The sequence below is a fragment of the Stegodyphus dumicola genome, chromosome 11, assembly GCF_044657685.1.
Source record: "Stegodyphus dumicola isolate Sdum_Otavi_A_Nest chromosome 11, ASM4465768v1".
Taxonomy (NCBI): domain Eukaryota; kingdom Metazoa; phylum Arthropoda; class Arachnida; order Araneae; family Eresidae; genus Stegodyphus; species Stegodyphus dumicola.
The window spans coordinates 77,003,619-77,027,227 of NC_140778.1; the positions used below are offsets into that span (position 1 = coordinate 77,003,619).

Here is a 23,609-nt window from a genome sequence, read left to right on the forward strand (position 1 = left end):
TAGCTAAAATTACAATTTAAGAACTAAGCCGAGCATTAGATAAATTTAGGCTTTTGATGAGCAAATAATGTATTATTTACCAGAGTATAGATAGAAATTTGGTTATGTAGCCCATTCTTCTAAAACGACGTTTCGTAGCTACCTTCCACCACCAATTCCCTTTTTTTTTTTTTTTTCCAGTTTCGGTTTATTCGGTTACAGTAAAGCACACTAGTCTATTGCCTACGGGGAGGGAGGCCTTCGTGTAGGATTTTTTAAAGGGAACTGACTCATATGCAAGTTACACACGGGAATAACAATGAAAACGCCCGTGCAGCTAGCCGTTAGCCGGGAATTGAACCCCGGACCGAACTGTTAGTTTCAAGGCCCTTTTTAGGGCCGTAGACCGATAAAATAGGCTCAGGATACGGATAACCGATCGATTTTACCGAAAGTAACGAGTAACGATACGATAGTAACGAGTACTGGTTCACCGAGTAACGAATACATACGGGTACACAATTTCTCGTTACTTCTACAGCACTAACTATGACAAACATAAAGTTCTCTAGTAACCCGGAGTCAAAACTCTTCATATGAACGTCATGCGTGATTGACATTCATTATAACCAATGAGAGGGTGCCATTTAGTGGGAGGAGCGAGAAGAGGTCCTGTTAATAACGTCAAAGAATATATACATAGAACTTTCTTTGAAAACGTGTGCCTAATATTGTTGTACTTTTAAAGTGTTTTCATCTCTTTTGTATGCAATTTGGAGCAATGAATGAACAAACTAAGCTTTATGAGTGCTAAAGTGAGAAATCATGTTAGTCCGAAAGAAACAAACTTATTTTCATGACATGTTGTCCTGAAAATCATGCCAATTTATATCGCACTAAATGTATCTTCTGTTCAAAATGTATTAGTGTTTTATATTATATGTGTATACTCAAACTACTTTGCTTAATCTAAACATTCCAGGTTCAGTCCTGAAATTGTAACATCTCCCAGAATGCTATGAAATACTGATAAATTCTTGATTATATTTCCAGAGACCCTGCTAGTTTTCCGAATATATTTGAGTACAGCTTGTATTGGAAGTTGCAATGCAGAGTAAAACGCTTCCTAAATGAGCTCATGCCTACTCACCCAACAGAAAATCCTCAAAAGTCATTTACACAAAAGCCTGAATAAAACCAACATTTCCTTCTTAATGCAGGATAAGATATAATCATAATGTGAGGTATGTAATAAATTATTTCCCGACACCTCTAGTTTTGAAATGCATATGCATATGTTTATTCACATAAGAGAGAAACAAGCATGTATGTATTGATGCATTAATGGAACCTCTTGTATGCGGTATACAGAGTCATTTAGACAGTATGGTTCTTTAAACAAGCATCTGGAAAGGAAACTCCTATGCAAGATTTCATTTGGATGAAAGAGCACCTGAAACATGAAGAAAATTATTCACTCAGAAAAGAAACCATTTGTGTGTGATATATGTAATAAGTCATTTGTTTACAAACTTAGTTTCAACAACCATATAACAATTCACACAAGAGAGAAACCTCATGTGTGTGAGATATGTAACAAATCATTTAGAGGAAAAAGTGGTTTAAAGGACCATATACTTATTCACTCAGGAGAGAAACCTCATGTGTGTGAGGTATGTAACAAGTCATTTACTCAAAAAGGTAATTTAAAAACACATATACTTATTCACACTGGAGAGAAATCTCATTTGTGTGAGGTATGTAGCAAGTCATTTGCTCATAAACGTAATTTAAAAAATCATATACTTATTCACACAGGAAAGAAACCTCATGTGTGTGAGGTATGTAATAAGTCATTTATGCAAAAAGTTCATTTAAGGGCACATTTACTTATTCACTCAGGAGAGAAACCTCATGTGTGTGACGTATGTAGCAAGTCATTTGCTCATAAAAGTGATTTAAAAAAACATATACTTATTCACACTGGAGAGAAACCTCATGTGTGTGACGTATGTAGCAAGTCATTTGCTCATAAAAGTAATTTAAAAAATCATATACTTATTCACACAGGAAAGAAACCTCATGTGTGTGAGATATGTAATAAGTCATTTATGCAAAAAGTTCATTTAAGGGCACATTTACTTATTTACTCAGGAGAGAAGCCTCATGTGTGTGAGGTATGTAACAAGTCATTTACTCAAAAATATGATTTAAAGCGCCATATACTTATTCACACAAATGAGAAACCTCATGTGTGTGAGGTATGTAACAAGTCATTTACTCACAAAGGTTATTTAAAAACACATATACGTATTCACACTGGAGAGAAACCTCATGTGTGTGAGGTATGTAGCAAGTCATTTGCTCATAAAAGTGATTTAAAAAAACATATACTTATTCACACTGGAGAGAAACCTCATGTGTGTGAAATATGTAATAAGTCATTTGCTTACAAACGTAGTTTAAATAACCATATGATTAATCACACAGGAAAGAAACTTATTCAATCAGGTGAGAAACGTCTTGTGTGTGAGATATGTAACAAGTCATTTACACGAAAATATCGTTTAAAGAAACATATACTTATTCACACTGGAGAGAAACCTCATGTGTGTAAGGTATGTAACAAGTCATTTACTCAAAAAGGTAATTTAGAAACACATATACTTATTCACACTGGAGAGAAATCTCATGTGTGTGAGGTATGTAACAAGTCATTTACTAAAAAGGGTTATTTAAAAAAACATACACTTATTCACACAAGAGAGAAACCTCACGTGTGTGACATATGTAGCAAGTCATTTGCTCATAAAAGTGATTTAAAAAAACATATACTTATTCACACTGGAGAGAAACCTCATGTGTGTGAAATATGTAATAAGTCATTTGCTTACAAACAGAATTTAAATAACCATATGCTTAATCACACAGGAAAGAAACTTATTCAATCAGGAGAGAAACCTCATGTGTGTGAGCTATGTAACCAGTCATTTACTCATAAAGGTAATTTAAAAACACATATACTTATTCACACTGGAGAGAAACCTCATATGTGTGAGGTATGTAGCAAGTCATTTGCTCATAAAAGTGATTTAGAAAAACATATACTTATTCACACTGGAGAGAAATCTCAATCAAAAATCTAATTTAAATAAGCATATACCTATTCACACCAGGAAGAAACTCCTTGATTTACATGTGTAACATATCACTTGGGTGTTAGAAATATTGAAAGACTCGTGTGACTCAAGACACATAAAATAAGGAGACTAATGTTTTTTTGTGGAAAAGTTAGATTAATAAGAGCCTTTGCTTATTGTGAGCATTAAGGACTTGTCCATGCTATAAAAAAGTGTCTTTTTATGGGATGTGTTTAACTTGTCATTTCGCCTAAACTCTTAATAAATCATTTAGTTTTTTCCACAAGAGAAAAACCTCATGTTTGCAACAAAAGTCACAGGTTATTTAAAGGCACTTCTAATTTAAATCAGCATATTCGAACAAATCAAAAGTGAGACACTGATTATACTGTTCTTAATTGGGAAGTTTTATTCATGTCACATGCCTCGCATTCAGGTAATGTCATGAATTGTTTGAAAGTTGAGCATTTTCATTTTAATGGAAGTTTCATTCACTTTGCACTGTAATCCACATTGCATTATATTTTTCTAAAAAAGTACAAACTATGAAATATGTTCTTTTGTAGTACCTTTAGTGCTGTAGAATTTAAGTGTTTCTTTTAGCCTCCTTAGCTTTTGGAACTCCTTTTTTAATTTTAAGAATACTTAGAATTTCGATTTTTGCAAGCTTATGTGTTCAGTATCGTACATTATGTGTTCAGTATCTATATTATATTAATTTTTGCCTATGTTTTTGATGCCACTATGCGGCTTTTGACGGCTTCCAATGAAATTTCTAGAGGAAGTAAGGTTTTTTTTTTCCATGATACTTAAGTGCTAATGCGGTCAGCTTAATAAAAGTTGCCTTATTTTCAGTATATGCCAAATTCTGGCTACAGTGTGCATCACCAATCTTCCAGGAGACATGCTTATTATAATCCTTCAGTCAAGCACTTAAGCCATTTTATGTGCATTCTTTTTTCTATATTCTAAAGTTCAACAGTTTTTATAAACAAATCGTAATATTTTTTGCCTTAAGCTTCGTTTTAAAATTCAGCCTTGCGGAATTTGTGAGCAATTTTGCCACAATTCTACGCTAAAATTTCAAGAAAACAGAATTTTGTAAAGGGAATAGCAAGAAAATGATTCTCCTCGATAGCTGAATGCTGCATGAACTGAATTCCCTTTTTTTGGGGGGAGGGGCAAAAACAGATAGATGTGTACTTGAAGACGAGAAAAGTGCAAAATAATAAAGATTTAAAAAAACATGTTTTATTTTTTTTAATTTGTCACATAACCTTTTATTTTACACTTCAAATTTATATTTTCAAGTATATTTCTTTTGATATATTGATAATGTTATCAGTTTATAACAAATATCTACGGTTTCGGAATCTTTCTGAAATAAAGCTGTGAAAACAACGAACTTGCACCAAATAAGTTACTTTTAACTTTTCATCTGTAAAAAATTGTGCTAAGGTTATTTATTGCTTTCATATATAGATATATGTATAACTTGTTTCGTGCTCATGTATCCATGCAAAATGTCTCGGATAGGTTTATATTTTTATATCCCTGATTATTGTCTGTTATTAAATATTCAGCTTTGACATCTGGTTCCTGTGGAATATGCCGACTTTCATGTTATTACCTTCTAATTCCTCTTCTGAAATTCTGAAAAATGGTTAAATATTTCATCACCATATATAAGCTGTAGCTTGCTAAGGCATTTTATTAAATTTGGCTCCTTTTACGTTAACAAAAAATTGAAATATCGTTCTGTGCAGGGCCGTTCCTAGCAGGAATGAAACACTTAAAAATATGCAGGCAGCGAAAATCGGGGGTGGCCGGACTCTCGCAATAACACGATTAATATTTTTTAAAATCACTGCAAGTACTTGTCATATGCAAGTACTTAGTGAATATGAGATAAAAAATTTTATTAATCGAGCTTTTTTTTTTTTTTTTTTTTTTAAATTGGGGGACGTCTGTCTTAAGAAAATGTGCGGGCAGTCTGTTACTTAGGAACGTGCCTGGTGCCTGGTTGTGTGATTAGGCATCAAAATTTTTCTCAACTACAATAAGCTTTCAATCAATTTTTGCACATATCAGTGCTGTAGAAAAACCTCATGTGCATAAATATGTAAAAAGGCATTTGCAAAATACCTTTTCCATAGATGTAAGAAACAGTTATTTACTAAATGTGTCTTTAAGAAATATTTTGTTTTTAAATTGCCAGAAGAAAACATAATTTTAACCTTCAAGGACACATACTGCCTTTCTATATTGCATGTACCAAAGTAGAGTCTCGTAACTTGTGTTATATTTCCTGCTTTGTTTTGGAAGTATTTACACATATCAACTTTAAAAGAAATGGGAGCCTAAATTTATTTTGAAATTCACTGAGGGAGCATGATGAAATATTTCTTTTATAGTGCAGCATAAGAATAGAAAGAATCTGAAAATTTCGTACTTTATTGGCTCTATTGTTATTTTTAAACGAAGAGATATTCTGTATAAAAGTTATATTCAATTGACGTTTGTAAACAGAACTCCTCTAACAGAAATGAGAATTGTAATCTAGCAAAATTATGTTTTTAACAGAATATAATTTTTTCAGATCATTTGAATTTTATTTCAGGTGATTGACTGAAGTAACATTGCATCTGCTGTGCTCTTCTTGTTTTGTTTAATAAATCTTTTTTTGGTACTTTTCCGTTTTGCCGGCGCAAATCTCGCCAAGCAGACTTTATTGGCGACAACATACAGTATACACATAAAAAATATTTAAAAAATTTTAGTTCTAAGAATTTTTTATTTTGAAGGCATAAACATTTTAATATCGCTTAAAATTTTATAAAAAGCCAATAAATAAAGACAATACATTTATAAAAAGACACTAATTTAAGAATTTACTATGCTTTCATGGTTCAACATCCTGATTCGCCGGTTCATATCACGTGACCCCAAGCGATCTCATCTCACGCAAACTATTCTACAAAAATCTAATGCTCTCAGTAATTATCTACATTAATTTCAAGTTAAATCTTAATTTGGAAAACAAGTTTAAATGCAAGAAATATTTTAATTCGTACGAATAGCTTACTCAGAAAATTTGGAAAATTGCAGTGCTTTACTTCGCTAATGCATTCTCATTAGAATTGATGAATTTAACCCTTGACTTTACCTTTTCTATATTTTCGGCTTCGGGTAAGCGCTGTGATTGCATCCTAATTGACTTAATTACCGAAAATGGCCTTAGACATAAAACTGAACTATCTGATAAAAGTTCTATGAAATTATATGCCAGTTTTGAAAGAAACAATCAATCTGATAAGAAAAAGCTGCGACTTGTTTTGAAAATGAGGCGTAAAAGGTTACCAGCGAGAATATTCCGTTAGGCATCGGTTGTACCATTATTGGCGACTTTATCGCTTGCGCCGGCAAAACGGAAAAGTACCCTTTTTTTAAATTATTGATATAAATGTTTTTGTCATTATTTAGAGCCTTAAAAGCTATGGGGGAAATATATATGTATTGAATTTAAGGAGATATATAAATACAAGAATTCTAAATTTTGTATTGTGAAGTTTGCAATTGCATATTTTAAATACTTTTTGCATATTTGGAAAGATTGTTTTGATGAAAATTAAATATTAACAAATATGTATATGAAAAGTAGGTCATGAAATCATTTTTGCCAGTGCGACTTGATACAATTTCTTAAAAATTAACTTTTCCAGAATATTTTTAGATTTACTATTTAATTTATTTTGAATACTTAGTAGATCAAGCGTAGGTATAAAAATACAGAATTTTTTCAAACACTCTCTAAAGGGGACAATGAAGAAATGAGTTTGGTAGATATTTAGTGTTGCACTCTGCTGAGTCTATGATTTCTTTCTGATGTAAAACAGTTTGCTGTATGCTTGGGGAGAGTAACAACAGAAAAAATTTCCAGAAGGATTTGGAGGTGAATGTAAATGTTTCATTCTCATAATGTATCATATCATCCATATTTAATACTAAAAATTTATAGTTTCATTTGCTGAAGTATATTCTTTTTTCATGTGTTTTTTACGAAGTTATGAGAAATATTGTTAGTTTGGGAATCTTTCTAAAAATAATGCATGAAAACCAACTTCCAGCCAATGAGTGTGTTTTTCCCTTTTAGCCATTAAAATTAAAAAATGCACAAAGTTGCATTTGTTAATATGGAAGTGCCAAAATTTGTTTAAATATCTTGTCTTTTGTATTTCATAAGTAATCAGAGAGTTTAATAATAATAGATCATTGACTGCAAATAATATGTTTTCCTGTCAGTTAGCTTTTCTACAGAAATATCCCTGGATTTAATAATCAAAATAATGCATGTATGTGTTTCTACAAACACATACAATGCACATTTATTCATATAGAAATATGTTATCAAACATAGATGTTAACATGTTACCTCCTTCAAACAAACACAATATTTATATTTATTGTTAATGTTAATTACATATTTCATTATTTTTATTATAAACCTTTATTACCAATAAAGGTAGCTGTTTAAAACTGATGGAGAGTATAATATTAAACAGCTACCTTTATTTGATAATGTCTACCAGATAAATTACCTTAGTGCAAATACATAAAATCGACTTATGTACAAAATACTGAATTAGAATGTGTTTTATACATAAAGCAGAAAGCTAATCACAAAATTATAATAAGTTTGAGTATTAATTATGAAATTTATTGGTCATACTGGTTATATTTACCAATTGATTGCAACGAAATAATTATCAGGTAAATGTGTTTACGTACAGAATTATGAATGCATCTCTTAATATATATGAATATCAGGGACGCTAAAAATATATTCTGAGTTTGTGCAATTCTTTGACTTGTTTTTGATTTTAGCTCAAAAAAAATTGCTGCTATACAAAGACAAAATAACGAGTCAAAGAATTGCATAAACTAGGCACTGCACACTCCTTTGACTTTATCCATGTATACATTGACCTATTTATACTTAAAACAACATCAGAGAATTGCACAATCTTGCCATTGCGCACTCCCTTGAGTTTGTCCATATATTTTCACTTAAAAAGTCAAAGGAACACTAATTCTAGGCAAAAGTATATTTATGGAACATTCAACTACTCTGGTTACCATAAATGAAGCAACAACTCTTGGCGATAAACGAAACAACAATTTGACAATAAATGAAACAACTTCACGATAATACAAGGGGTACCGTTCAGTCTACTCTAACCATCAGGGGTATATACATGTAAGGTGTAATAAAATATGATAGCTGCTTTAGAAAAATAATTGGTGATCTCAAAATTAACATTTCCAGATTTGGTGCTCTCTCCCTGAATTCATGTCTTCTCCCACGTTCGATATTTTTGTAGGTTATGTAATGCTGGTTGAAAAGGGCAAATAAAACTAACCAATCATAGATTAGCTGTACAGTAAGACCCCGCTTAACGCGGGGGATACGTTCCATCAAAGTAGAGCGTATTGCGAAACAGCGCTAAACGAGGCTATCTTTACATGTAAATATTGGGGTTAGGTGAAGATGGCTAGGAAATTGGTTAGGTATTAAATTTAAAAAGTATGTTTTTTTGATAAAAATAAAACCAAACATTTATTTCTTAAAGCCCAAATTAATACCACATTATTATTTCTTGCAAAAATAAAAACAAAATATAAATAACAAAACGAATATTCTTAAAAAAAAAAACAAATAAAATTCTAAGTCAGTCATATTTAGTTAGCCTTCCGCGTTTTCAGTGTTCTGCCTTTTTGTGACAAAAGCATCTAATGTTGTTTGCCTTTTTCTTTTGCGTTGTTCTCTTAAAAGTTCTTCATAAACGGATAGAGCATCTCTAACACCACGCCTTACTTTTGAGCTCCTGTCAAAATTCGGATCATTTTCAATGAATTGATCCATTATTTCAGTTATGGTAGACAAACTCCTTTTTACAAACGCCATCGAAAGTTCTTTTTGCTCTTCTTCTGAATCACTGCTGTCAACATTTTTGTTTTCTTCTTGTTCAGTTAATTCCTTGAGCTCATCATTAGAAAGACTAGCGCTGCTTCTTGAATTATTTCTTCGACATCTTCCACATTTACCCCTTCAAAATATGTCTGTATAATACCGCACCAAACAAGAAATACAAGTACACTCTTTCGGATATGTATTTGAAACCTATCGCTGCATAATATTTCGGGGAATCTCCGTATGCTGCGAGTGATTTCGTGGAATCCCCGGGTTGAAATAAAAGAGCGCTAAACCGAAACAGCGTTAAGCGGGGTCTTACTGTACTTGTACATTAAACTTGTATAAATACCCCTTTCGATTAATTTCATCATTATCTGTTCTGCTGCATTCCTCTCCCTAGCTTCTGTCTTTGCTAACGTATCTTCTATGCTCTGCTAAAATGATGTCACCCCATTCACTTGTATAAATTGTATGAGAGAAATCGTAATTGTTGTAATTAAAGAGTATATTGTTATAGATTAAAGAGTTGAAAGAAACACAAATAGAAAGAAAGCAATTTTGTTGGACAGAAGTATAATTTTACAGCATTTGATCTAAAAATTTTAAAGCCAAGTAAGAATGTTGGTTATCTCCATAGAGAAAGTACATCATATGACGACAACCATTTTAGAAGAATTTAACTGTTTTCCCCTGATTTGGAGCCAAGGCTGCTGTCCGAGCTTTATCCTGACTTATATGTAGCTAACACAAACAAACAAGATCATTCTTTTTCTTCTTCTTCTCTACCGAAATATAGCTCATTTCTCAAAACATTCCTGTTTTTTAAGTCTAAAAAATATAGTAATGTATAATTTAGCTTTAGTATTTTGCAACAAGTAAGATGGTTGCCTTTCATATTTCCTTAGAAGCATCTATGGAGAGAAGGCAACTTTAGAGATCAGGATCTAATCCTTCCATCTGATGCGCAACTCACTTTGCGCGTATGCTGGCGCACTCTTCATGAAATCATTCTGTTTATTTACATGAAGTACCATGTGGTTTGGGAATCTGTGTCATGTGGTTGAGAATGATGCATTTGTATTAAATCTGTTTTACGTATCTGTATATGATCTACAGTGAATACAATTGAATGAATAAATCCGTGTTTCTTAAAAAAATTAATTTATGATTGCAGATAAAAAATAAGAAAAAGTTTTGCTAATGCAAACTATTAAGTAGTGTATTTTTTCATTAAAAAATTATTCCTTTTTAATTATGCTTTAAATTAATTACGTACAATAAATAATAATAAAATTACCTATTACCGCTTTCTTTGCCTTTTTAATTTGCTTGTTATACAAGAAAATTCGGTGTGCCGGATCGACATATATTGAACTGTTTAGCAAACTAGTTTCTCTTTTCTTCATTGAAGAAATGGTTCCTTTTGCAATAAACCTTGCATTTTGGAAAGAACAAGCATCACATTCTTCCAGTCTCGCCTCCTGTCCATTCTTTAGATTGTAGATTTTTTGTGGCTATATACAGTGTAGAAAGAAGAGTTTCCAATTCTGCAAGATCATTCCACAGGCTTTCTGTTAGTGAAATATTGGGGTTATCTACATTTTCTAAAAACGTTCTTAATTATAACAACCTCTTTATCATCAAATATGTACTTTCTTATCACATTGCTTGATCAGTAATTACTCCTTTTTCTGCTCGCTTCTTAAGAATGGCATAAATTTGGGAGAGTTCTTGCTGCTTACCTATATTTACCAGCGAGATTTGTAACTAAATGAATCAGTTTAATCACTAATGGCAAATATCACATTCATCTTCGTCCCTTATATTTATTTATTTATTAATATGCCAGTAAAATAGAAAATAACTATTTATTAAAATAAAAATAATAACTCAGCTTGTCATAAATTTTTTTTTCAATTCATTTTAATTACATTTCAAATTCAAACTGTCCAACAAAAACTGGAGTCGGAGTCGACCTGTTTTTAGCAACTCCAGCTCCGACTCCTTTTACCCCCAAATCTGCCCAACTGCGATTCCGACTCCACAGCCCAGTGAACAAGAAAAATTAAGTGCACTTTTTTTCCATATATGCCAACTATAGTGAATTATAATTAAATCAGTAAGTCGTGCATGTGAGACAAATCCCTTAAATTGTTATTAAAGTAGTCCCAAAACAGGAAAATTAAAGTAAATATCCTTGGAAAAAATTTTACTTTTTGAAAAAAGTACTTTACACATTCATTTTAATCATGTTATTCTCATAATATTTACAATGTCAAGCTATGCGGGTAAAATACCTAGGTATTATTTGTGATAATAATATCGTTTTAGAAAAGGTATATTATATGTCAAGGACAAGGTTGACAAAAAAATTACAAGAATTCCTTCTGTAACTAAACATGATTCACTACTCAGTATTAAAATAAAGATTATTATCAATCCATGAATAACATGTCATGTTTTTATGTACATCATCTTACTGGATGGCTGCTGCCAATAAATAAACTAGCTGTGTAATAGCTGGAGAACAATGTGCTCAGAATTATCAATAATGTTTTGTGTTTTATCTTAAAAAACATGAATTTGCCTGGATTTAAAAATTAAACTAATAGACCATGAGGCTTAAATAGAAGTATCTAATTTTATAAGAACTGTAAAAGCCATAGCTGCAGTTTACTTAATAATTCAGGTGTCTGTCTTTTTATCATTAAGGAGTCTTTAAATGGTTAAAGATTATATAAAGTAACATTAATCAGTAGACTACCATTTGCAAATTTGCAACAATTTTATTGCTAGTTGTAAAGTTTATAATCAAAAAGATATTAGTAAAGACCACTTCAGGTAGAATGTTAGCTATAACATTTTACCTGAACTACTTACAATGGTTCTATCTTGCAGAGATTTTGTTTACATCCAGAGCTCTTTGACTGCACTTTAACAGTATTTCCACACAAATCAAAAAGCAGGGACACTTCCGCATAAAAGAAACATTAATTGTTGGATGCCTAATAGCAATTTTTATAGTTTAGTAGCATTTGTGCAAAAATCATATCTTTGTTATTTTTCGATAACTTGCAACATAAGAATGGAATATCCAGTTCGCACCTCAGTGTTGAGGTATCACCGGAGCCATAGGCTAAGAATATTAACTAGTCAGCCAAATTTAAGCTAAAGAATATATAATAAATTTAATAATCAGTTATTTTTAATTTAAGTCCTAGCAAATTTTGAGGTCCGCTAACTGAAAGATGTATTGACCTCGCCAACATCTTTATTTACAAAAATTTATATATACAGTGATCAATCAAATTTTTAACAACAGAATTATAGATAATACAAAAACAGTGTACAAGACCAATATTGTAAGATATCATAAGTTTTGTTACAGTTCTAACAGAAAATAAAATACAAAAATTAAAAGTATAATAGAAAATCAGAATATTAGAAATACATTTTCAAGCCACAAATATTTTATGTTATACATACATTGTGTTCTCATTAGAATACAAGAATTCCATAAATTTGGAAAGCAGTTGGCGACCTTTGTCTAATAGAATTAATTTGCATAGAAGGTCGAAAGTCAAAGTTTGAGGAAAAAGTTCATTTCTTTTTCTGTCCAAACTCGGACAGTGAAGAATCATATGCAGTGCGTCCGCTGTTTCTTGTCCACATGTACAGCGACTGGGTGGAGTCTTGAGTTTGAATCTATTAAAGTAACTAGGAAAGGCTCCGTGATTTGAGAGCAGTTGATTAAGAAAGAAATCATTGAAGTGTCTTTTTTCAGAGATTCTAGGAAGAATCTTGTATGTTGACCTGCCCGTATCTTCTTCTTGCCATCGATGTTGCCACAGAGTGAGAGCTTTTTCTTTTGCTTGTCTTACTATGAAACTCAGAGGAAGTTTGCAGTCTAGATGCACTTCAGAAGATATGCCTTTTTTGGCGAGTTCGTCCGCTTTTTCGTTTCCTCTGTAACCTTGATGGCCTCTTATCCAATGTAATTTAGCTTTAGTTTGATAGACGAGCTTTTTAACTTCTATGATTTCTTGATTCAGAATGTCGAATTTTTCCAATGATTTCAGTACAGCTTGATTATCCGTATAAATGTGGGCTGTATGCTTATGTATTATTAGCCAGTTTAGAGCTGATTTTAACGCTTGGGTTTCTGCTTGGTATACTGAACAATTGGGGTTCAGTTGAAAAGAAAACTAAGCTTTAATGTGCCGTTTCAATAGACACAAAATTCCGCTCCTGTGCCATCTTCAGATTTGGAGCCGTCCGTAAATAATTCATAATTTGTATTTAATGGGAGATGCTCATTCCATTCACAAGTCCTTATTGAAGCAGGATGGGTAAACCATTTATGTTTGGGAAAGTCGAGGGCTTCTTTTAAGAAGTGAAGATTTTCAAATGAAAAGTCTGACCAGCCTCTTTTAGTTCTTTGGATTGCACTTTCTAGATCCAATTAATATCTAATGGAATCAGGCCGGCTAAGATTTGTAGAGCTGAGGTCGGAACTGTTTTGTAGCATTTTGTCATAGCTAGTAGGGCTACTCTTTGAATAGTATTTGCTTTGTTTCGCATTTTAACAGTTGGTGGGAACCACCAAGCTGCACAGGCGTATACAGCTGTCCTTTCTATAGCTCGTTTGTAAAGTTCCTTCATAACTGCTTTGGAGAGGCCAGGAAATTTCATAAGCCGATTTATAATCTTGCAGACTTTTGTTTTTATGTAATCCAAATGTAGAAGCCAGGTAAGGCATTCATCTATTATTATACCTAAGCATTTGATTTGTTTGCGCCTTTTAATAGTAGTGCCATTCAAGATTGTGGGGGCTGAGTATGCTGCATCCCTCTTTTTGACAGCGATAAACATTGAGCTAGATTTCTCCGGGGAGAAGCTAAGTTTGCTTTTCTTCGCCCATTCGGTTATTTGAATCAGGGCATTGTTGGCTCTATTATGGATTTGTTGGTGGGTAGCTCCTGATACTATAAAAAGTATCTCATCTGCATAAGCTTGTATTTGTACTCCCTCTCCATAGTCTATTTGAAGTGCGGTGTTCATGACAATATTCCAAAAAAGTGGTCCGGAGTTTGTCCCTGGACACAGCCTTTTTCTTGAGGGTGAGTAAGAAATGTGTTGTTGACTTCATAGATAATTTTTCTATTTTCCAGCATTGATTCTATTACTTTATATAGGTTGATTGGACACAGAAGATTTCTCAGTTCTTGTAAAAGAAAAGGCCACCAAATGTTATTAAAGGCACTTTTAATATCGAGAGATATAATGTTCGTATAGCAGTTGTTTTTCCGGTTGTTTTCAACTGTGTCGATTATATCTTTAATGGCGTCCGTGGAACAGACTCCAGCCTTAAAGCCATATTGTCTATTACTGAGTTTGTTGTTTGAAAATAGGTAATAGTTTAGCCTGTTAGTTATTAATTTCTCATAAACTTTACTCCATGTATTTAATAGACATATTGGTCTATATGACTCTGGAAGTTCCAAGTTTTTGCCTTCTTTAGAGAAGAGAACTAGTTTAGCGGTTTTAAAGCAATCAGGAAAGATACCGCGTCTAAGAAGTTCATTGAATAATACCGTGTGTACTGTTGGGTTGGCGTAAAATGCTTCTAAAATTATTTCTTTAGGGAGGTTGTCCAAGCCAGGAGCTTTGCCAGAATTAAGTGACTTTATCGTGAATTCAACTTCCTGTCTGGTGAACGGAAGATCCTGTTTAGCACCAAATCGGGTCTTAATTTGAGTTCTAATTTGACTATGTTCTATTGAATCTGTGCTCCGGTCATCGGCTGGGAAGTGGTGCTCCAACAGCAATTTTAGAGTCTCATCAATGGTGTCAGTCTTAGAATTATCAGGTTTAAGAAGCGCTTTGATTTGAAAAGGCAAGGAAATACTTCCTTTTGCCAGATCATAATGAATGCCGAATGGAGATTTTGGATCTATGCTTTCTAAGTGATTTTTCCAACACGTTCTTTTGGAACGGAGGATTTCTCGTTTATATTTGGCTAAGTCTTTCTTATAAATAGTCTTATAATAGGCTCTTAAGTTGTCGTCTTGAGTACAACGCTGATAGCGTTTTCTTTCAGCTAGAATACTTTTCCTCATGATGTTAAGCGATTGAGTCCACCAAGGGACTCCTTTGTGCTGTACGTTGAGGAATTTTCCCTTTGCTTTTATTGCTTGGTCGCAGATATTTTGGATCTTTTGGGTCCAAGTTTTTATTAAGGCGTTTAAGTCAACAATATCTTTCACATATTGAGGATTAATGGTTGAAAAATAACTACTGAGCTTTTTCTTAAGTGTGAGCCAATCCATCTTGTTCAGTTTATACTTCCTTCGTATAATCTGATCTGTGCTTTTGTCACTAGAAATTTCAAAAGATACATAGCAATGATCACTGAGCGATGTATCGTCCAAAACTCGCCAATCATGAATAATATTTCCTTGGCTTGCTGTTAAGTCTATCCAGCTCTTTCCTTTGGAACAGTTATATGTTGGGGGACAATTTGCGTCCTTTTCAATAATAAATTGTCTAGAAATCAGAAATTCTCTGACCATTCTGCCTCTAGGGTCTTCGAATGGAGAACCCATAGTTTACTTTTAACGTTTAGATCACCCAGGATAATATTGTCTGTATTATCCGATAGATTTCTCTCGACTATGTCGTGGAGAGAAGTTAAGTCTGTAAGGTCGGTGATTGGTGGGTTATAACAGTTAAAGATTGTTAATGATCTTTGTTCAAATTTCAGTTTTATAATATTCAAAGTTGAAGTGGTGTTAAATTTGTTATATAAAATTCTAAGCTACTGCACAACAAAGATCTAGATTTTAGCAAAGTGTTTATGTTATGTGTAACGAATGGAAAATAACCTTAAGGTACCTTTAAAATGTCAAAATATCGCAAAAATATAACACTCTTTAAACCTCAGTTCTCTTATAACTAGGTAGTATAAGCGTGTTAAGATATAGTATAAGCGTGTCCTGATATAGGCTAAGTTATTGTCAATTAATTTACTCGAAAAATATATTGAATGCACAGAAATTAAAGATTTGCACCCTCCGAAATTGAAAAATATTAAATATATGAGTATTTATGCATATCCTTGTAAAATGCAACGAGATAATGTACTGGTAGAGAGCTTATTGCAACCTTCAACCGGTTCCAACATTAGTGTCACGTGACTGCTGCGCGAATTCCGAAAGTCCTGAAATACTTTACATTGCTTTCTATGGGACGAAAGACTGCTGCTCTACTTGGTCACATAAAATTTAAGTAAAAATAGTTATTCGCTGCAGCGCCTATGGATGTAAAGAAAGTTTCGTGAAAGGAGGACCTGTAACCTTTCATAGGTAAGTTAAAACTGCATGATTTATTATTTTATTTTCAGTATTTCTGTCGTTTTACTATCTCTGTTGAATTGGTTGGAAATTTTCAGCCATATTGTACAAGAAAATTGCCTCTGTATATGACATTTTCAGCATGCATTATTAGCATCAAAATGTATTAAATACTGTGACACTATTTACTGGATTCATCCTTTACAAATAATTGAATTTATGTTTTTTCCGTGTATTCCGTTGAAATAGAAAGCTGCGCCAATTGGCGTTAACTTTTTTTCGCCAAGTCGTAGGGGATGTTTCCATCAAAGAATCTTTGTTTCCATAACCGGCACTTGGCGAAATTGCGGATTTGTTTACATCGGAAGTGAGCGTACGTGCGCCAGAATATGGTAACCCTGATAATTGTTGCAACCCACACAGGGAATTTTCCTGAAGGAGGAAAAGGGAAATTTTCTGTTTACTTTTCGAACATTACGGTAAGAGAAAATAAAGTTTGAAAGTCGCAAATCATTATTAGTTCATATTTTCGCAAAACGTTTATGGGGTTTATTTTTCGAACATTACGGTAAAAGAAAATAAAGTTTTTTATATTTTCGCAACGAACATTACGGATTATTACGGTAAAAGATAATAAAGTTTTTTATATTTTCGCAAAACATTTATGGGGTTTGGGGAGTTAAAAAATGCAGCAAATTATTATTATTAACATAACAAAATGTTCCTTTTTTAGGTATTATATATGTTATAAATATTGCTATTGCCATGAAGACAAACTGGGCAAAGTTAAAATGATACCAACAACAACAGCATTTAATTTATTATAGCTTTTTTCTTACTTTTACTAAAATTCTAATGATAAAATGATTAGTACATTTAAATACATATTAAATGAAAATATTAAAATAGATATGGAGATGCATTAAATATGATTTGGACTAATTTAATTATGTATTCTTACATATATAGCTATGCACATTTAATTTTTCTCAATAAAAATAATTAAGCTATCCTTATTATTTTTATATGTCTATACATTTTTTAACTCTGCACATAGCTACTTAGAAAGAAAGATATATGGGTAGGATATAAGAAGATAAATATTATTAATCTTCCCTTCAAAGTCAAATGGATATAGCTGTAGTATATGATTTCAAAAAAAGTAAATCATTAGAATATTAAGCTGAAAATATAAATCTGAAGGAAAGAGATTTTTCTTAAATTCAAACTGTGCACAAAACATTTCAGATGCATTCAAACTCGGAACTGGAACATGTTAATTTACTGTTGTGGAACTAATATGAAAACAATATTGTTGACAGTATAGTAGTGTACCACCAAAGAATTTATGCTGGGAGAAGAAGCAAAGCTTCGATGACACCACAAATGCCAAATGATAACTGGCTTAATTTTTACTCTTTTTATGCATAAAATGTCATAGTTGTTAGTATCTCATTAAAATGTATTTTCTAATAATATAATGATTTGCAAATGATGGAAATTTACTTGTCATTAAAACATTTTGTTCTAAACATGCTTCAGCTTATCAAAGAAGTTAAAGCTATTCCAACCTATCCCCCATATTAAAGTTTTTTTGATTAAATCAGGTTCATGTCTAATGCATCAAAAATATAAATAAACTTTCTTTAGTATTTGTCAAACATCAGTTCTCATGGCCTTAAATTGGATGCAAGATTTATTTCACAAAGTTATGTTTTCACTTATGGGGCAAAACTTTTAAATTTGTTATTTGAATCTGTTACATTAGTCTTTATTTTAAAGAATATATTGTATGTCATATGGCCATGAAGGCAACCTGGTTAAAGTAGAAATGAAATCAAACTTTCTAATTAATGTGATTTGAAGCCATTGTGTTATACTTCGAGGAATATGTTATATGGTAAATATGTGTACTTATGTTTTTCCTGGAAAGGGCATAACATTTTTTTACAGAAATAAGTTACCAACCTAAATCTATTGTCATGGCAATTAAATTTTTCTGAAAGAGCAGGATTATTTATAAGCCAAGTGCTAAACCTTTGTATTGTTACCCTGATCATGAAATTTTAAATGGTGATTTAATTTCTTTTTTCAGGATGAACTGCCCTTCAATGAAAGCTTTTGCTCGATGTGTGGCCTGTAATAGCAATAAATGGGACTTTTGTGAACTGAAATCTGTTAGGCTTTCCAAAATCCAGAAAGGTAAAGTTTAACTTTTTATTTAAGCCTAATGTTCTTAAAATATATTAGAATATCCATAGGTGACATTTGATTATTGTTTAATAAAGACACCATAACAAAATAAGCTGATTGAATCACCAAATTTGTAACTTGTAACTTTTAAATATATCCAGACTGTCTGCTTTAATAAGGAAGTAACATACAGTGCATATATAGTAGTGTTTTGATTTTCATTTATCATTTTATTCTGTTTTAAGTATGAGTTCAGCAATGCTCCAACATAAGGTATTCCAATTTATATGAGCTTTAAGTCGTACAGCTCCTTATTTTATTTTGCATATTTATACTTGTTGTTTTGAAATTGTCAATAATTCATAAAATGCTGATGAACAAAACATTACTATGCCTATATATAAGAATTAGCTTTAATGAAATAAGAAGCATCAAAGTATATGCTAATTGCCATAAAACTCCATACCCTTCTTCAAAACAGTACTTCAGTTATAACTGTGTTAACAGACGATGCAGTTGTTCAACATTTTTATACACTGTGCTGTTACTTTCATACTTTGGTTCAGGAAAGTAAATGGGATTTGATATTCTATATTTCTTCTTTTTTCCCCACATTATAATTATGAATCGAGTTATCAGAAAAGAATAATTAATTTTATGAAACCATTAGCATCAGAATAACTCCATTTCTTGCACATGTACTTTTTGTTTCCAATGGTTTGGATGCTTGCCTATGCCGGCATTGGCCACTCCTAAAATCAGATATGGTGATCTATTATGGAGGCACCTAATAGGCAGGCCACCTTTGCCTCCTATGAAGGGACAGATAATTTACATCCATGCCTTGTTCGTTATTCGAACCCGGGTCCCTCAGTATTGTACTCAGGCTTCCCTAATCACTATACCATCCGGGCAGCTACGACTTTATTTTAATATGCTATTTTGTATTGATATGTAATATGAAAAATACATTTTTATTATGTATTTTTTAAAAAAAGTGCTTTTTAGTCATTCGTTCTATTTAACTAGAATTCACATGTATTGTTTTATATGCAAAATAAATACAACCCAGACTGATTGGAATCTGACTTCAGAGCTTTCGCTCGTCGCATCTGTCACATAGCTTCAGAGCTATAACTGTGTTATATTTAATTTTTAGTACTTAAATATTAATTTGTTAAAGTTAAAAAGTAATAAATCTGAAGAATGTCAATGTGATATATTTCTTAACAATAATGTGCAGTAGTCCCTCTTTAAAAATGGTTTTGATTATCTGCAGACAATAAAAAATGAGAAAGTTATGAAAATTAGATTATTTTGTTGAATTCAAATTGGCCAAATGATAAAGATATACAGTCAAAAGTCGTTAATTCGGACACCCATAATCCGGAATGATCTATAATCCGAACCTCAAAGCTACAAACTTTCTGCGCATACGTTGCGTTCACGCATGCGCACAGGCGTTTAAGAGTGCGCGTAAGACCTTTACGGCTGCGAATATGTTTGTGCACATGCGCGTTTAATGCGTAACAGAGGTATAAGCTAAGCTAAAATTATCTGATTCAGTTAATGTTGCACATTGCATTGCTCCTTAATCTTTGAATTAGATCCGGCTTATTATTTTTTGCAGACTTTTAGAACAATTTCATAAAAGTAAGCTTGAACTTTCGATTATGTCAAATAGAATTTCCGATATATATTTACTAATATGTAATTTATATCTACAAAGCGAAAGTATGTTCTGAAATCCGAAATCTGTTTATCAATTTCACGCCGCGGATTGGAAGTTGATCTGTCAGCACTATCCTTATCTTCAGGGCAGATGTTTTTATTTTATTTGGCTTATAATTCCTTACTAAGTATAGTATTTCATGTCTATGTACTCCGTCTTTGATATGATTTAAATCAAGTTCCTCGTGATTATAATTCGCTTCCGATAGTGAAGAAGGTGACCCAGAGGTTATTGAAAACGAAAACATTTCCATTGACAAATTAGTCGGTATTCTCAACACAGCAATTATAGGACTTGAACAGCGGAACTTTGTAACTAAACGAGAAATTATGTCTGTTTAATAGAATTAAAGAGAAAGTATTATCACATGAAATGAAGCAACTTACATTGAAATAAATGTTTAATAAAGTAAACAAATAAATATTAAGCTTTTTCTTTTTGTAAATTTTGATACCCTTTAGATCATAATTGTTCTTTATTTCATAAATTATGGTTTCATATTTTTAATTTTGTAATTTCTGCATGCCATCTTACCAGATTTAAACTGATGATCTATAATCCGGAAAAATCGATAATCCGGAATCGCCGAAGTCCCGACGAGTCCGGATTAACGACTTTTGACTGTACTTGCATATAAATCACTTCTGCATATGATTGAAGCTTTACAATATGTGCTTGTTAACTTCAGTTGTCTATAGTATTATTATTATGACAGTTTAACACTTGATATTTGCAGCACATTACCTCAGATTAGAACTATAGGATAAAATGTAGTTGAAAACTTTGGGAGGTTATAAATGAAATAAATGCAGAAGAAATTAACTCAAGCCATTACTATTGTGAATGAATAACAGAGCAGTTAGAAAATTTATTATAATTCAGAATTAATGTTTAGTACTGGCAAAGAGAAAGTGAATAGTGTATTAAGTTAGATAGTTTTCACAATAGAAATATTAACTTAAATAAAAAGAACAAAACTATAAATTTTCCCTCATTAATTATTAATATTTTTATTATGTTTCATTATTAAACATGTTTATTACTTGTGTATCCTGCCAAATAGACTGGCTGCATGGAAGTTTTCATAATTTTCTCTATGTGTGACATGAATTTATGCATCCAAAATGCTAACCTTTGTATGCAACACTCACTCATTTCTAAGTCCCAATACTCGTTTAATTTAGCATTTGCAGTATCAGCGTTGTTACACTATGAGTATTACTAATATTTTAATTCAGTGCTGCTTTTTAATTACTTTCATATTTATTTTATTCAATAAATAAATTAACTAAAATATAAAATTTATTGTGAATCGATTTTGTAATTATTTATGTTTATAATTTTTATCCCTTCCAGCTGATTAGGTGTGCAGAAGCAGCAGACTTGTAAATGTGAAGGAGCTATTTGCTTAGTTATGCAGTAGAATTCACCACCCTGCGGCAAGCTTCATTAAAGCTGTGAACAGCCAAGCTAACCATCTTCAGGGCAAGTGGCTGCATCAAGCAAACCCAGTGACATTCCAAAGAGGAATGTCAGTCAAAATAAAAACTTAATACCTAAATCTCGGAAAATCAGACAATTAAGCCACAAATCTTGTGGCCAATTTTTCAGTTGCTGTGCTTAGTGCGATAAAGTTATATGGCAATAAACTGAAAAGCTATGGCAGGTATTCTATTGTACCCTTTAATGAAATCAATTTAAAGCAAGCTTATCATATGATAAGCAAAATGATTGTATCATTGGATGGTAATGATTGCATTGCTGGGTATGCAGGCTATGGTTCTACAATGAGCCAAATGTAATATCTCAGTATGCTGTGACTATTAAAATTATAAATTATGTATTATTACTTCATATTGGTCATTATGTTCCAAAATAGATGCTCTTTTTATATAGAACTATATAAATGTAGAAAATCTGAGAAGTTAATTTTATATGGAAAGCCTTCATGCAAAATTAATAGCATCTTGTTAATTTCATATATGTTTTGTGAAAGTAATTGCTGCTGAATCTAGAATTAATGCATTATCTGAGATTTGAGACAAAATTTGTCAAATTAGAAGATAGTGAAATAGATAAATATGAAATGAAACATGAAATTTATATATTTAATATTGAAATAAATATCTCAGTAAAGTGGCTGTATGTAAAGTATAATGATGCAATTTTTATAATTTTTTACTAAAATGCTAAAATTATGTGCTATGAAAATTTTATTTTCATTAATATTTATAATTTTTTCCTCGCAAATTTTTATCCAAGGTGTATATGTTTTAGCTATTTTAGATTTTTCTGTTTTAATGTTAAAAATATCTTCTTTATCAGCATTACATTAAAATCCATCTCATAATCATTTGAAAATGAAGGAAATTTCATTCTTTTCAATAGTTTAAGAATATTTTCATAAAACATAATTATAGAAAAAATGAACTGATACATTTTTAGTTATATATATGTAAAGAAAATTTTTTAGAAGGATCCTTTTTTCCATACCAGAAACATTTCATGAGCTGTAATATGTAATATTAGTTGGCCTAATATGTAAAAGGAATGTTTAATCAAATTATTTTTATTATGCTTTTATAAATATCACTATAATTTTAAGAGTTATTGAATTTAAAAGTGAAAGAAAAAGCTACAGTTATTTCAAGACTCTTTAATAAAACAATTCTTTATTCTTGTATTCTCGTATGAAAATTTTCTGTATATTTAACATAAAATTGTATGCATGTAAATAAATTTTTTAATTTATTATTATCATTCTGTTAGCTTCAATTTTTATTCTCAATAAATTTGATACATATATTTAATATTCAGCTAAGTTTTATTAACCATGACTGATAAGCATTTTAAATTTCATCCTGTCAAAAAATTTAAAATTCCCTTTTTTTCTTGTAATTTTTTCATACACCTTCATTTTCTGTTTAATTGTAAATATTGCATACTTATAATTTTATAAAGCATAACTTCCCTTCCCTGAAAAAGCACACAGATTCATTCTTAATTTAAAATTCAATTACAAGTCCAATGTGAAAATGAATTAGCCAATGGAACAAAATAACACATATGTCTTTAATAGAGGACAACATATCAATAATTCCCTTAGTTTCATTTATCCCATTAGCTTCTTTACCTATTAAAAAAATTCTGATCCCTCATGGGGGAATCAGAATTTCAGTGTAAAGTCATAAATACCACTAATGCACACATTTACATATACACATTTGCTGCCCCTTAAT

The 23,609-nt window shown here is 31.6% G+C and overlaps 1 protein-coding gene and 1 long non-coding RNA gene across 3 annotated transcripts; both read left to right on the top strand.

The window, feature by feature from the left end:
• Positions 1-573: 573 nt before the first annotated feature.
• Positions 574-11,937, top strand: LOC146994133 (uncharacterized). Its single transcript, XM_085826872.1, has one exon. It carries the CDS (start codon positions 1,440-1,442, stop codon positions 3,123-3,125), a length of 1,686 nt encoding a protein of 561 aa, XP_085682998.1. The 5' UTR covers positions 574-1,439; the 3' UTR covers positions 3,126-11,937.
• Positions 11,938-16,330: 4,393 nt separating this feature from the next.
• On the top strand, positions 16,331-23,130 carry LOC146994134 (uncharacterized). Of its 2 annotated transcripts, XR_015044023.1 has the most exons (3): positions 16,331-16,457; positions 18,541-18,647; positions 21,727-23,130. It is a non-coding gene; the product is annotated as an uncharacterized LOC146994134 (long non-coding RNA). The 2 variants fall into 2 exon arrangements; XR_015044022.1 differs by lacking the exon at positions 16,331-16,457 and having other exon boundaries at positions 16,770-18,647.
• The last annotated feature ends 479 nt before the right edge of the window (positions 23,131-23,609 follow it).